General features: G+C 43.2%; 1 protein-coding gene across 1 annotated transcript in view; it reads left to right on the forward strand.

Moving 5' to 3' along the window:
* The window catches only part of arhgap39 (Rho GTPase activating protein 39), a 95,941-nt gene that overhangs the window by 67,954 nt on the left and 12,196 nt on the right, over window positions 1–15,791 (forward strand). Inside the window, exons 3-6 of the mRNA XM_031875262.1 lie at window positions 2,119–3,406; window positions 9,324–9,488; window positions 11,211–11,396; window positions 13,994–14,207. Coding sequence (XP_031731122.1) covers window positions 2,119–3,406; window positions 9,324–9,488; window positions 11,211–11,396; window positions 13,994–14,207 — 1,853 coding nt within the window. The remainder of the gene's footprint in view (window positions 1–2,118; window positions 3,407–9,323; window positions 9,489–11,210; window positions 11,397–13,993; window positions 14,208–15,791) is intronic.

Below are 15,791 nucleotides of genomic sequence, written 5' to 3' on the forward strand. Positions count from 1 at the left end.
CTAACCAAGTTGTTTCCTGTGAAGATGGAAATTTATTTTGAAAAAGACGAGGGAAAATTGGCAAGTGTTGCTGGACTTTCAAAGGAAAAACTCCTTGCAAGATATCATAGAAACCATAGTATGTGGATAAGTAAAGCCAGTCCTTGAAAAAGGTGACTGGTGTTGTGCTTTTTGCTGATTTATATCAATGGCACAATCAACGTGTACACACTTCTGGCCACTTTTTGTATTTGATGGTACGTTAGTGAAATGTCACTGACGACTGACTGAGCAATACTAATGGTGAAGAAAAGTGAGATGAAGAGGAAGACTCTGTAGGTTGAGATGGTCTAGGAGAAGGCCTGGAATGAGTGAATTGATGTGAAGGTCAAACGATCGTGAATAATTAAGGATAAGCAGAGAAAGAACAACGTTCACTGTGTAGTAATGAGTAGGAGACGGAGAGAGAAAAGGTTGGCGGATAGAAAGAAAAGAGGAATGGATGGACACATGATGGACTGAGGAAGTGGGTTAGAGTCTGGACTGGTTGTGATGGATGCCAACACAGCCCTGTAACGCTTAATCCTGCCCCCTTTGTTTCCCTCGCTCTCTCACAAGCACACAAACACTCTCACTGACACCGATTGAGCGCCGGCCCCGGGGATCAGTATTTGGAAACGGAGGGGCGGCCAAATGCTGCAATCGATGTCACACTTGGGTCCCTCGCGCCCAGTTCTCTCCTTGTTCCAGCGTCCCACACCGTTCTCCCTCGTCCTCCCCCTCCTCCAAGCTGTTTGTCTGACAAACAAGCCGCCTGTGAAAGGAGCAGCTGAGTGAATCTGAACTAATTAACATGATTTCATGTTCGGGAAAACAAACTTATCTAGAATTAAAAAACTTTTGTTTTCACGCATGTTTCTTTTCACTTCAAAATTAAAAATGCTTTTTAAACTTTGCCCAAACTGCTCAAACTGCCAAGATCTTTTTTTTTGACACAAAGACAAGCAAAACCTTAGAGCAAGTTGAGCTTCAACTGTGACTGCCAATATTGAAAACAAAAACTAAATTTAGTTAACATTTGTCATTTTCATGTTTTAATGTGTTTAACTACAGTCAAAGGGAAAATGTCTTTTATGTGACTAAGTACAAAGCTGTCCTCCGCAGGTTACCCATCTACATAGGCACAAAGTTTGTATTTGAACAGATTATTTCAAATCTTAGGTCCAATGCTTGTCTGGGCTTTAAGTTGCCACGTGTGAGTCTGGAAAAAGGAGTCTGTTTATCATGGCCCTTGGTTTTGGAATGATCTGAGATCAGTCCCAAATCTCACTAGCTAAACAAAAGGAATGAGAAGTTTTAACCACAAACTGTTTTTCAACGTCATTTTGTCATGTCTTATTTCCTATTTGTCTGGTATGTATCGTACACGTCGATTTAACCTCCTCTGTTAATGCGTAAACGTAAGTTCAGTTTTTGTAGTTTAAAAATCAACGTGCGCTCGACTTTTAACTTTGCTGCCCTCTCGGCCAGATCGCCATCGCAAAAGAGATTTTATCTCAATGGATTTCAACTGGTTAAATATCATTACAAAAATGTTTTTGTCATCAATGTAATCAGTTGAACAAATATGGATAATGGAGCACACTTTTGAATAGTCTCTCCTTAAAGACATTCATAGTGTTGCACTCAATTGTACACACGACAAGTGCCATAAGTGTTTGTGTTAAGAAGGAAAAAAAAGTTCAAACCCTTCACACCAATCACTGTGTACAGTGTGCCTGATTGTTGGATTATGTTTTTTTAAAACCGTTTTTAAATCATGTGGCATCTGATAAGCCTTTAAACTCTTGGATCCAGTACCCATATTGGACGTCCTGGATCAAATGGCACTGGCTGACCGGTACCAGTAGTAGTACAAGTCCATATCTTTGCAGACGTTTTAATGCAGTCTAGATGTCAGATTACTATTAATTGCACATAACATGACTAGAACAGCATGATATTCTCATGTAGATGATTATTACAGTTGGCACAAAGGATATGATAATAAAATAGCTTATTTAAAGTATTGCCAGGTCCTGTCGTGCTCTTTATCAGTGCGTCCCCCCTGAACCTTAATCTTCTGCCCTCTCCTCTCAGGACTTCTCCTTTCAGGTGGAACACGGGTACGAAGGAGCGAATGCTGATCAAGGTGACGGACAGAGAGCCCAGCTTCTTGGCCCACCAGGGAAATGGTTATTCCCCCTGCGACCCCCCAACACCCGGTCCTCCCTCTGGAGGGGGCACCACCTCACGAATCCGCCGTTCCTCTGGAGGAAACCCGCCCCCGGAACCCGACGGCTCGCCCATACTCTACGCCGAACGCCGTCAGTCCCCCTTCCTGAAGCGGGCCGAGCTGGGCGGCACGGGCACCCACCGCCGCTCCTCGGCCGACTCCCAGCCTCCCTCGCCTCGCTACGGCTATGAACCCCCGCTGTATGAAGAGCCGCCGTCAGAGTATCAACCCCCTCCCATCTATGAGGAGCCCCCCACCGACATTCACCTCTCCGACTCCTTCTACGGCACCGGCAAGTCACCTGCACGCAAGTCTTCGGCCCCCCTCTATCACTCCCCCAAGCAGAGCCAGTCGCCCTATGGCCAGCTGGTTTTGACCCGGCAGAAGTGTCCAGAAAAGACCCAGAGTCTGGAGTACAGTCCTGTGGGGAAGGAGTACGTCAAGCAGCTGGTGTACGTGGAGCAATCGTCTTCCAGCCCTCGCTTCAAGACCGCCGACCGCCTGCTGCGCTACGGCACTACAGGGGGCTATGGTGGCTCGTATGGGGGGTCCTATACTCTGCAGCACAGCCAGTCTCTGATTAGGGACCCCCGCCTACTGCTGGACTACAGTGGGGAGGGTGGAGAGGGAGGCCAGAGGTTGCTTTACGAGGACTCCATATCCTGGACGTCCAGTCAGACCCACTCCCTCTCCTCTTCCTCTACCGGAGGCCCTGGGGCTTTCTCCCCCGGGGGTAACCGCAAACGCAAGAGCCGCAAACCGTCCCTCCCCCAGGAGCTGGCGCGCTGCGGGGGACCGGAGGGGGAGTTGGCGGGCACGGCGTCCGAGGCGATGCTGACCCAGGCGAGGCTGGCGTGGGAGGCCCAGCAGGTGATGAAACAGAGGAGCAGTTGGGACTCAGGGCAGGGCGGCGGGGTGGCAGCCCAGGGCGGCTCCAAAGATGGCTACGAGAGTGACGGGGCACTGCCTCTGCCGTTGCCGGGACCGGTGGTGAGGGCATTCAGCGAGGAAGTGGCGCTGGCGCAGAGCGACGGCCATCACTGGAAACGCAGCACCTTCGATCGGCTGGGCTTCCCCCAGGCCCTGCTAGAGAAAAGCCTCTCCGTTCAGACCAACCTGGCCTCCCCCGAGCCTTTCCTCCACCCCTCACAGGTACTGTTACATGCTGGGAGTCTGTGTCCACATTAAGGAGTATAGAAAAATAACAACTGGGGTCTTATTTTGGACATTATTCCTTTTCTCTAGTCGTGTTTCTTGCCTCAAATTTGTTGTGGTGATGTTGCCACGTCCCCCAGATCATAGCAATTACTTTGATGAGTAAAATCGTATTATATTACATAAAAATGATGGACAAAACTACCAAAATAAGACCCAACTTTTGACAAACCAGAGTTATCATTTTCGGATATCAATACCCATCAGTTTATTATGAAGTGATCTCAGCTCTCTGGCTACTGGATTTTTGGAGATCCAGTATATTATTGATTAACATAGTGTAGGTCATATGTAAATTCTAGAACACTGCAATTGGTTTTTGACGACATGTGGGTATGGATCCAGGTTGGAAGTCCCCTGATGTTTCTGGACGATTTTTCTTCTGGAGACCTGTTGTGGTTACAGAACAATGTGAATTATAAATGAGAGCAGATGATCAGCTAGATAGCCACAGAGCTGAAGCCTTACCTGGAACTACAGTCACTGAAACACCCAAACACACACACACACACACACACACACACACACACACACACACACACATACCAGCAGTGCATTCCCAGTCAGGTCTGATATTGTCCCGTGTTGAACCCTCAACCCTGGTGGAAAGTCATGGATGTTTCATGTAATGCTGCTGAGCCTGAGATTGGCTTATGCAACAGTCACAGTGCCGCCTGGTCCAGTGAGACACTTTCACTGCACCCGCAGTGGCACCAAGCTCTGGGAACACACACACACGCACACACATATACACACCTAGAATAGTAAAACAAAGGATGTACAAATGTGGTTATTGCACCTGTTTTAACAATGTTATAATGATACACCACCATCTGGTGAACAAAGAAAATATAGTTTATTTCATGCAGATCATCCCTGGACTGTATACACACTTCACGATCCTTTTAAACCACATGAGCTCCATCAGCAAAAGCAAATGTAGATGCTCAGACTAAAAGTGCTCAGTGAAAATGGAAATCTGAACATCAATATTCCCATGGCAACTGGGCAAACTCAGTCTAATGACTGAAGCTCATCTGACACAGCTATAGAAGTAGCATAGGAGCGAAACGATTTTGGAACTGTTTTCCATTTGACTAGTTACAGGGGTCGGCAACCCGCGGCTCCGGAGCTGCATGCGGCTCTTCAGCCCCTCTATTGCGGCTCCCTGAGGCTACATCCACACTACTACGTTTTCGTTTTAAAACAGAGTTTTAACAAACATAAACGATCTCCGTCCACACGGCGTTTCAGCATCGTTTTTGAGATGATCTCCGTCCAGACAAACACGTCTGAAAACAAATATCACGTCAGTATTCACGTACACTGGGTATGCGGGTGGGTGACGGTGTAAACAGGAAATGGATTAGTTGCTTAGTTAAAAAAAATACGACAGAGTAATAAAGTAGCCTTTTATAATGAAAGGTCATGCTTGACACTTAAGATCTTCTCTAAAATCTTCCTCTATGAACTCAAACACACATTTCGTGGAAAGTTTTATTTTTCAGACTTAATTACAGCACTGCGGGTCTTGCTCTATATCTCTCTCACATATCAAATTTACTTTAAAATGAACACTTACACATAAAGGTTTACTCGATTATGGGTCCATAAATATGGTCAACACACGTCTCTCACTCGTTTCCTCGGTTTCGTTGTTGTTCTCACTCGTAGCTCTGCTGGTGGCTGAAGTCTCTGTCCTACTGGAGAGCAATTACTGTTTTGTTTATTTATAGTTTATGTGCAGACTTCATAATAGTTGTGCAGAACAAAATAAGCATTATTAAGGAAAGGAAAGTCCTCCGTTTTGTGTCCATCGTCCTCAAAGCCGCGAACCGTGACTTTAGGCTCCGTAGGTCTGATAACGCCACTGGACACGCTACTCACTAATCGCTCCAATAACAACTGCTTCCTCCGTAATAATGCAGAATTTAACTGAACAACAGCTGCTAGTAAAGACAACAAGGTCAGCAACACCTGTAATCAGTTGTCCATGTTGAATTAACCTGGTAGTCGATCGGTAATCAAGGCTGTTGTTGTTTGTGAATTTCCGGGTAAGGGTCACGTGATAGGGGTGTGACGAATCAGGGAAGGACACGTCGTGACTGCTAAGAACCAATCAAGTAGCGAACACGTGATCGTTTGACAAAAAATACCAAAAAAATAAATAACGGTTATTTATATTTTATTTTTTGCACAGTGGACAATCTTTTAAAGGGAACACCTCTTATCTTGGAGTTTGAGGTGATACTGTCACTGAAAATAGCAATAAAATGTCAAGAATTGTCTTTATTCTTGTTCTATAATTTCATATACAACAAACTATAGTTTTTGTATATATAATATAACTATATATAACATTTTATAAGTTGTGATATCAAATAGCTTTTGCGGCTCCAGACAAATTTTATTTGGTGGAAAATAGGGCAAAATGGCTCTTTGGATAGTAAAGGTTGCCGACCCCTGGACTAGTACAAAGGAAAATGGCAATTGTTGTTAGTTGGTATGCTGACGACACATGTCAGCGGGGCCCTAAAGTGTCGTAGCTCGCCGGGAAGAGAGGCTGATGGCTGGCTAGTTAGCTTGTCCCTCTTGATAGGAAGTGAGCAGAGGGACCGCTACCGCTAGACCCACCGCTCATTTTCTGTAGCCAGTGTAGCATTAAAGCATTGGGGAATAAGCGACCTAGTTAACTAGCCAGCTGTGCAACAAACTCTATGCAACAAATTGCGTTATGGACATTGAGGTGAGATTGTTTTGTCAACTGTCCATATCTTCTTGCATTGACAAATTTTTTACAAAAAAATAGTTCCACTCTGATTGAAGGAGTTGCTACCAACTCTGCTCTAAAGAGATTGCATTCGCTGTAGCAGCTTCACAATAAAAGCTTCCTGCTGGTATTGAAGGTGGAAAGCTTTTAATGTGAAGCAGCGGCAAGAAATATTTATAATGTACACAATTTGTGCCCCCAAATTCTGCTGGTTTATTGTACTGGCACCAATACACGCAGTGCATGTGGGAATAGGATGAGTCTCTGGGTACACTAGAACAATGATTCTCAACTGATGGGTCCGCGAGGGTCGCGGACCCGTTTTCAGCCTTTGCCTATAAAAAAAGTAGCGGAGTGCCGTCTATTCACACTCCTTAACAATATTTGGTGTTAATGCCTTGTAATGCTAATATCAGCAGAGGATGAACTGAAAAGTATACCTCTGTCAAATGACACTATAAGTAGACGAATTGAAGACATATCGGATGACATCAAACAACAGACCACAGCTCGAATTTAGGCAAGTGGTCATTTTGCATTACAAATGGACAAATCTACAGACATAACAAACAAAGCAGTTTTACTCGTTTACGTGAAACATATGTGGGACGGGGACTTACAGGAACAATTTCTCTGCACAAGAGAGCTCCCTACTACTACGACTGCAGAGGATATTTTCAGCTCAGGTTCAAACTGCACCGTCTTTACATTAAATACATTTGAGAAGTTGAAAATTTTCCTCGATTTGGGTCGCAGCTTATCATTAAGGGGTGATGGTGGGTCCCGCAGCCAGACCAGTTGAGAACCACTGCACTAGAATATGTCTTCATCATAGTTGAAGGGGTTGAATCTGAAGATGCAGTCATGTTAAATTGTAAGTCATAGCTCTGATTGAATGTGTCAAGGACACTGTGTGCCAGGAACGTGTGATGTGATGATGACTTTCAGTCTGAGAGTACTGTGAATTTGCCTCAGACACAACCAATCTGTATTTATACAGAAACAGACGGATGTTTCGTGTTGTTTGAGTGTGATGTAAAGAGACAGACATGAAATGAACACATAAGCACCGGCTGCTATGATGACATGTGCTTTTATGCGAGTCCTCAGAGGCCCCCGAGGACATAAGAGGGCTGGGAAGCACTTAGCCAAGAGGAAAATAGGCTTTCGCTCCCGTCTGTGTCGGTCTGCTCCCACCATTTTATTTCTCTTACTTTGCATTTCTTTTTTTAAATTCAGCAACGCTTCAGGTTAGCGATGAGGGTGTGAAGCGAGGAATCTGCTGAGCAGAATTCGACTTTGAAGGAAGAGAACAAACAAGAGTTTTATTCAACAACAGAGAAAGACTAACGGGTTCCAGAATAGTTGTCATGAAAAAATGGCTTCCACCACTACCGTCCAACCATTTCATTTGCTTATCACAGTCCTGCGACAGCCACAGGTACAGATTATCACGAAATGTGTTATGGATAAACATGATTTGAAACTAAAAAGTAGCTAGAAGTTAGAAGGCTTTTATTCTCCTCCTCAGACTCAGACACTATGAAGAGTCGCCATCTTAAATTCCCACAATGCATGTGCAAGCACACGAGACATACCACAGCTGTCGCAAGTAGTCAACATCAAATAGTAAGTAAATACATTATGTATTAAGCATATACACCAATAATACATCAAGGCCACCTATATAGAAAAGGTACATAAAGAACATTATGGTATACTAAGGAAAATACAAGTATATACACTTGTACCCTCCGCCTATATAGTTGATACATGGTACACCACCCCTGTTGCAAATTTAGTGGAGACGTAGTGAGCAAATACATTAATCATAAACACAAATTACAAAATCGAGGCTACATTTATATACAAGAGGTACATGAACATCACAATATACAAAGGAAATGAAAGAATATATATAAATCATGATGTACCCCCAATAGTTTGTATTCCATTAGAGGTGTGTCTAATAATAAGAAAAGCATAACCAATAATAAATATAAAGAACAAAATACACAAAAAACCAAATGGCAATAATCCTGTAAGATATTTGACATAGAGTATTAAAGGTATCTTCAGGTCGTGTCAGGGGATCAGGAGATCTATTCGCTGTAAAGGAATATAATATTCAGATTTATGTTGTCATTAGTGTATATTCCCCTGAAAGAATCCTTGTGTTTTGGTTAGCTGAGAATGAGCCCTTCATATCTACAGAGGGAGCACGGAGGCCACCGTGTTTCTGCAGCAGCACAGAACAGATCTAACTCTGGCTCTAGAGAGGGTTTTATACGTTTTTTTATGTAAACATGAGCAGCAGAGGGCAAAACTATGTCGCCATCTGACTTCTGTTGCTCCTAAAGTAGTGGTATTATGGTATGGCTGGCTTCTGAGCGAGGAAAACAACGCTCTGCACTCTGCAACCACTCCACTAGATGCTGCCATGTCCTGCACACTGGAGCTTTAAATCTAATATCAAACTCCTCATTAAGGCCTTTAGGGGGCCAAAGTGCCCAGTGAATGTATCCAGAAGAGTTGCAGGAACACAATGCTCCATCAGGTCACACCAACTATATAAGAATCCAATGGGAAGATTGTTATAATAATAGTAATAATATAATAATCTGCCCCCTGTGGTTTAGTTCAACTTGCAGACAAAACTCTACACGTGTGCAGTTTCACCAAAATAAAACACAGTGCATCTTCAAAAAATATGTCTCCATGGCAACATTATTCTACGTATGGTACTTCCTTCATGTTTACTGTCTTCTACACAGTATACTGTATATAAGGGCTCTTATAGCTGTGAGGTTGGTGGCTGCCTTTGAATTACTTTTCTTGCGTCATTCTTTTGTTGATCCACAGCCGTTACTTTCGATTGTTATTTCAATCAAGATGGCGAGGAATAAAAGGACTCTTTGTTGCACTGCGATAACCTTGTGCATATTGACGTATTAACACGTCAGTATTAATCCCAGTCAGCTCCCTCTGAGCGCTACAGAAGCTCTCAGCTGCTCCAAAAGTTCTGCAGCAAGATGACTGACGTTTTCTGTTCCCTCCTCTCTCCTCCGTTTCTTCGCCCGTCAGTCGGAGGACCTAGGAGCCTGCGCCCAGTTTGAGGCCAGCCGAAATGCCAGGAACATGATGCCGAGCGCCAGCTGTGGCATTTTCCCAGAATTCACCCTGAGAAAGCCCTCCTCGGAGACGGACATCGAGAACTGGGCGTCCAAGCACTTCAACAAACACACGCAGGTAGTGGAGAGGATTTGTGGTTCTAACATGAACTTTTATTGGTGTTTATGTCTTTAACTCTTTCCAAAATTGTCTCCAAAAATGTTGCGGAATATCTTGAAATTGTTTATTATCATATGTGTAAGTGTACTGCTTAACATTTCAGCTCATAAATCACATACTGTACAGATTAAAGCATTACTGTTGATGTCTCACTGGGTTACACTGCTTGGTTTCAGTTATCAGCTGATCACTAATCAGGTTTAGCTGCTCAAGACATAATACATGAGTTGAGCCTGAAGGAAACAGCAGCTTGACAAAAACCTCTTAACACAAGGTCCATCTTGTTTCTGGCCTCAGAAACATGGAAGTGTGTTGAAATTTTTGGATGAAAAACATACGCGCTGATCTGATCTTTTGATTGATGCCATCCAGACCGAAATTCATCCAGAACCCCGTTTTTAATTACAACCAATTTCTCCCACGTAAAACAGTTTAGGGGGGACAGGGGATCTATACACCACATGTACATACCACATACAAGCAGTGGCGGGCCGTGCATTTTATGCCTGGGCCTTCTGTGCTGTCCTACTACAGTTAAACAGCTACGGTGCAGATGCATGAATCCGTGCATGACGGGACGCTGCGTCATTAACTGACAATGCATAGTCAAATCAACGTAATTAACACAATGACAACCACAAAGTCATAAGAACCAGTCACATATATTCATATGACAACAAAGCATGACATATCAATCCAGCAAACCTGCAGCTGATCCAGCTTTGTGATTCTGTTTAGGCCAGCAGAGAAGGCTTAGCTGGCCCTGACGGCCCACCACTGCATAGAAGTAGTGTACATCATCTGAACGCTTCCATGGTCTGTGATTTTAATGTTTGGCTCCATAAAATCCAGATGAGATTGAAGACACTTCCGTTTGCTCTAGGCACCCTAGAGCGTATACGTCTCAGTGTCGGTCCTCTTCTGGTCCAGAAGGAGGCGGTAATGCACCTGAAATGTATGCTAACTGACAAAAAACGCCAGCAGCAGTGTAGTTCCAAAAATAACAGTTAAGCTAATGTTAGCTAACATTAGCAAACAGCGATCCATAGTACAGAGGAGACGGACCATCGTTGACCCTTCTTACAGCAGACATTTTTGACTTGCCAAAGCAAGAGAAGAACGGGTGCAAATGATGTCATTAACGATTCTTAACTCTAACGTGTCTTAGCGAGCCGTGTCAGTGAGCTCGCTAAACCTGAATGGAATGCAGCCGTCATGAATTTTAATAATTCCTCCCTGGGCTTTTTCCTGCTTCGGCCTGTCAAAATGTCTGCAGTATAAAAGGACAGTGAGTGGACTGCTTAGTTACTGACGTGGTGACGCTGTGGGGGGGAGTAAAGGTTATGTATCTGTCTCGGAGAGACAGATGCATAATTTATACCTTTTTAACATCTGGCTGGAATGTGTCTCAAACCACCTCACAAGCGGATTTCAATCCATCCAATGCATGAAGATAGATGCATGAAGCCACTTCATGCCATGGTTTCAAAGCATTCCACATAATACAGCCTTCTACGTCTCAGGGTTAAAGGGACATTCCACCTGATGGATTTTATTTATTAGCATGAGAACAATCCAAGCAGATCAAATGGCATCTTTCCTGTGTGTCTGCCACTCCTCTCACCCTCTCTGCTGCTCTCTGCCTCTTGTCTCTCTCCATCCCCCGGCTTGTTTTCTCAGGGTCTGTTCAGACGAAAGGTGTCCATCGCCAACATGCTGGCCTGGAGCAGTGAGCCCATCAAGAAGCCCATGATTGTGACCTCCGACCGCTCCGTGAAGAGGGAAGCTGTGGACATCTTTAAGCTCATTCAGACCTTCATGGGAGACCGCCGCGCCAAGGTCGACTCCCTCGCCGTGGCTCTGGAGGTCTGTGGAAAAGCCTGAACCACTCCGGTCTCCTCACACTCATTATCTCACTGACTACTTCATGTCTCACCTTGGTGGGCCTCTGTAGTGGTTTGACTTTGCAATGATGTCCTTGGTCTGAACCTGAAACTTCATCTTCAGGCATAGCTGCATTAGGACTCTAGTCTAGATGTCAGCTTCATTCTTCATTGGGAACTAACTAGTATGGGATTCATACACAAGGGTTCTGCAGTGCCTGCAGATGACAAACTGAACCAGAATCACTATACTGTCCTCTCTGCGGTACTGCAGATGTGTGCAGGAGGTTTCACAAGCTGTGTCCTTTTTTACTGTGTGACTTTGAGGGGAAGCTTTCTCTTCAGCCTCATTATTCAACTATGCGTAGGATCGATACCAAAAGTTTACGTGCACACAAAAGATAAACATGGTGTTCCAAAACCAATACCAGTATCAGAACAACAAATCTGTGTGTAAAGCAGCAGGAGGAGAGCTAGTTAACGTTAGCTGTTAGCAGCTGGTGGTCAGCACAGTAAGTAACGGAGCTAACAACTGTTAACTGAGGTTCCATTGAGTTACATTTTGATGCGTTCAAGCTCCATGCAGTGAAAATGATTATTGGGCAATGGTAGATTACATCATTATCAAAATATACAGTATATATGTATATATTAGTGCTGGGCAAGTTAACGCATTATTATCGTGTTAACGCATTAATTAATTAATGCCGACAATTATGTTATCGCGCGTTAACGCAGTTTTTTTTATTTTTCATTATTAAACGGACATTTTTAACACAAGAACCAGGCCGCAAGCAGTGAACAGCTGTGTTCGTGTGGCGTCACTTCCTTCTTCCCCCCGGGTCCAGAACCCCTCCTACACTCTGTCACCGTCGTTCACTCTTGTCTCACAAACACACGCACACACACACACACGCGAGCGCGATCGTCTCGTTACAGATCAAACGTGACTGTTGTGAAGTGGAGCTTCTAGTGAGGACCAAGACACGTCTTGTTTGAATGGAACACTTTACTGTCTGAACTGCAGTATTACAGTGTTACAGTGAATAGAGCAGCTCTTGCACCCGACATGTGGTTTTCTATGTATCAACATTGTTAGCGTCAAGAACACGTACCATTCTACTTCCTGTCTCTTCAAAGTAAAAGCACTTCCGTTTTCATGCTCTTCACAATAAAAGTAAATCATGCAATCAAACAATTTACAACAGTGACAATATTAAAATACATATTGTCGAGTTGGAATATGTATAATAAGCATCATTTAGTTATCACTACTGAGAATTTAACAAACAAAAAAAGAAGTAGATAGGTTTGCAGTTTTCAAGGTGTATATTTCAAATTGCATCTATTACACACATAAAAATAAAGTTATAAACACCGACTGAATATCTATTATCAGAATCATTATAACTGTATTATAACTGCTACTGTGTAAAGGCAATACTGCTGTTAAAAATAACCTTATTTGTTTAAAGTGTTTGCAAACCAAATGTTATTGCACTTTTGTTCATATAGCAGTACTTTTAAAATAAAAGTGAGCAATACACTACTTTTGAATTCATTATTGAACTTTGCCATAAAAATCCATGCAATTAATCGCGATTAAATATTTTAATCGTTGCCCAGCACTAGTATATATATATATGTGTGTGTTCAAACATAGTCTCAATAAATACAGTACAATGAGATGTTTTGACTACAATATAAAATAGATATCAGAGAGGGATTTATAACTTGTTTCAATTTTTTGGTTTTAAACATACTGGTATTGGATCAGAAAAATTGTATCGAAACGTCTCTAAAACAAACGCCCTCACGCATCCTTGCACATTTCCTTTTCTAAATCACAACCAAGTTGAAGATGTGCACATGCAGATGAGCTTCATATTCTTCCCACCACAATTATCCAAAAAATGGTCAATGCAAAATCCTTGGTGAATATTGAGATACATATTGATCTTGTAGAAAACAGCAGAAGTGTTAAAGAGGCTGATGGCTGCAGCAGCTGTTATAACACAGCTAGTCCAACGATTCCTGCAATGACATGGACGTAGAAGCAAATTTGCATTCATTGAGTTTTGTGGCCAATTTGGGCCAGCAGAACAAGTTGTACACACAACATTGACGTATTATCACCTTATCAGTTGATTGATGTGTTAGCAAACAGTTGCCTGTTGACATATCCAGCAGATCCAGAGCAACATTCTCAGTCCACCTGATGAATATAATTCTGATATTCTCTCTCTTTTAGCTCTGTTTTTGGTCTCCACCAGCTCCTGAGAAAGATATCTGTCTCTTTAGCTGCCCAATGCTCCATTATGTTCACCAGTTAGTTATCCATCCATCCATCCCTTTGGGTTCGGGGTCACATTGCGTATAGGGCGAGTCATTACGCAGCCTATGTAGTCAGCTAGACTCATTAAAACAGTTGCTTGGGTCAGAAGCAACATCAAGGCTTCTGAAGGTGAATTTGCAAAACGATTACTAATAAGAAGTACAATTCAGTTCAACCACAGCCTTCAAAATAGCCGAGAAGTTGAATCAACATCCACAGTAACATCTATGCCCGTCTCCCGTCAGGTGGTGGTGCGCGGGTGGAGCAACCAGGGCCTGCGCGACGAGCTCTACATCCAGCTGTGTCGCCAGACCACAGAGAACTTCCGCTATGACAGCCTGGAGCGAGGCTGGGAGCTGATGGCCATCTGCCTGGCCTTCTTCCCCCCCACGCCCCGTTTCCACACCTACCTGGAGGGCTACATCTGCCGACACACGGACCCTCTCAACGACACCAAGGGTGAGGGGGCGGCACACACTCGTAGAGACGTTTTCATAGCATTTAAGGGCGGCGGTGAACTCAGTGCAACAGTCTGACCGTTCCATTGTTTTTTGTGTAAACTACTGGCCCAGATCGCGTTGAGGTATATTTTTGATATTCATGGTCTTCAGAGGATGGCCTCGAACCAAAATCCTCATTTGACCAGCAATTTGGTCCATGATATTGTGTCACAAAAAACATGTGTAAAAAGTTTGAAAGAAAACCTAATTGCTGCCTGGATCGTACCGTACAAACGAAGGACTGTGACACCTGTTAGTTTAAACTTCTTAAACTTTGGTTGAGGTTAGGAAATAATGGTGGTTTCGGTTTTGTATTACATAATGGTTATTTATTATATAATATAAACACATTGTGTCATGTGCTTTAAGTCACTGTCACTATTTTAATATTTTAATGTGCAATAACTGAGATTTGTGGGCCACTTTGGGGGCTTATCATTCATTTGGGGTCCAACTTGTTATGTTAGTAAAAAACCCATAATTCTTTTTTTTTTGTTTCTTTCAAAACCTATTTGCTCTTGGAAATGAGTAGTACATAAACATACTATTTAGGAGACGGTCGGCTTAGTGGTTTGTTCTAACATATTGTGGGGTGCAATAAACACTGCAGTCTCTAACAGAAAGAAGGGTGTTTAAGAACCTTTTAAGACAACAATCTCACCTCAGGCTTCTGGAGCTTTTGATCATATCACATGATCTTCATCATTCTGAGCACAAGGACTTCTCATCCATTTTGTCCAAAGTTCAAAGATCATTCTTCCCCTTGGCACGATCATTTGACGCAACAAGGCCAATTTAGGAGCTGTGCTGAACATCAACTCTTCTCGTTTTGTACAAATGTTCTAAATAACTGAATCAGGCCGTGACTCTGCAGGTGACTAAAGAGATCAGAGAGGATTTCAGTAGGTGTCTTGGACAGTGTGTCCGAGTAAAGATAACTCCCCCCATCTCAATGGGTCTCTTCCAACCAAAGATAACAGGACAGCTCAATACTGCTTATTTTCTCACATTACTATCGCCATGCCACAAGCTCATCAATGCAGTTACACAGATTCTGCATTTTTTAAATGTTTTTCTTTTTACTATATAGGGTGGGGTGGGGTATTGATTTTAGCTGCACTGAGGACGGTCTGTGGGGAACTCTAGGATGAGATATCAGATACGAGGGAAACTGATACAGGTATACAATCCAACAAATCCCATGTAGAATATCAGTTCCCGTAGAAAGCTCTGTATTGACATGAAGGCCAACATGCAACATGTCAGCGACTAAATAACACCCCACAACCGTTGTCCTCGAGCAGGAGATTCAGTGAGAGACATCAGTATTTCAGTCTTAAATCAGCTACTGTGTTTCTAAGGTCTTCCTAATTCTGGTGCTCTGCTGCCCTCTACAGGGACACAGAGTGAACAACAGATTACTGTCAACGTCTCCCACAGTGCTAATGTATAGCACATGCTTTTGAGCATGTCTTTGTTCTGTGAGTAGCTTTTTTCAAATAAATAATAAAGTTCAGGAGCGGTTGTGATTGTGAGGTGAAAC

Source organism: Anarrhichthys ocellatus, unplaced genomic scaffold (genome assembly GCF_004355925.1).
Source record: "Anarrhichthys ocellatus isolate YVR2014 unplaced genomic scaffold, GSC_Weel_1.0 scaffold88, whole genome shotgun sequence".
NCBI classification, from domain to species: Eukaryota; Metazoa; Chordata; class Actinopteri; order Perciformes; family Anarhichadidae; genus Anarrhichthys; species Anarrhichthys ocellatus.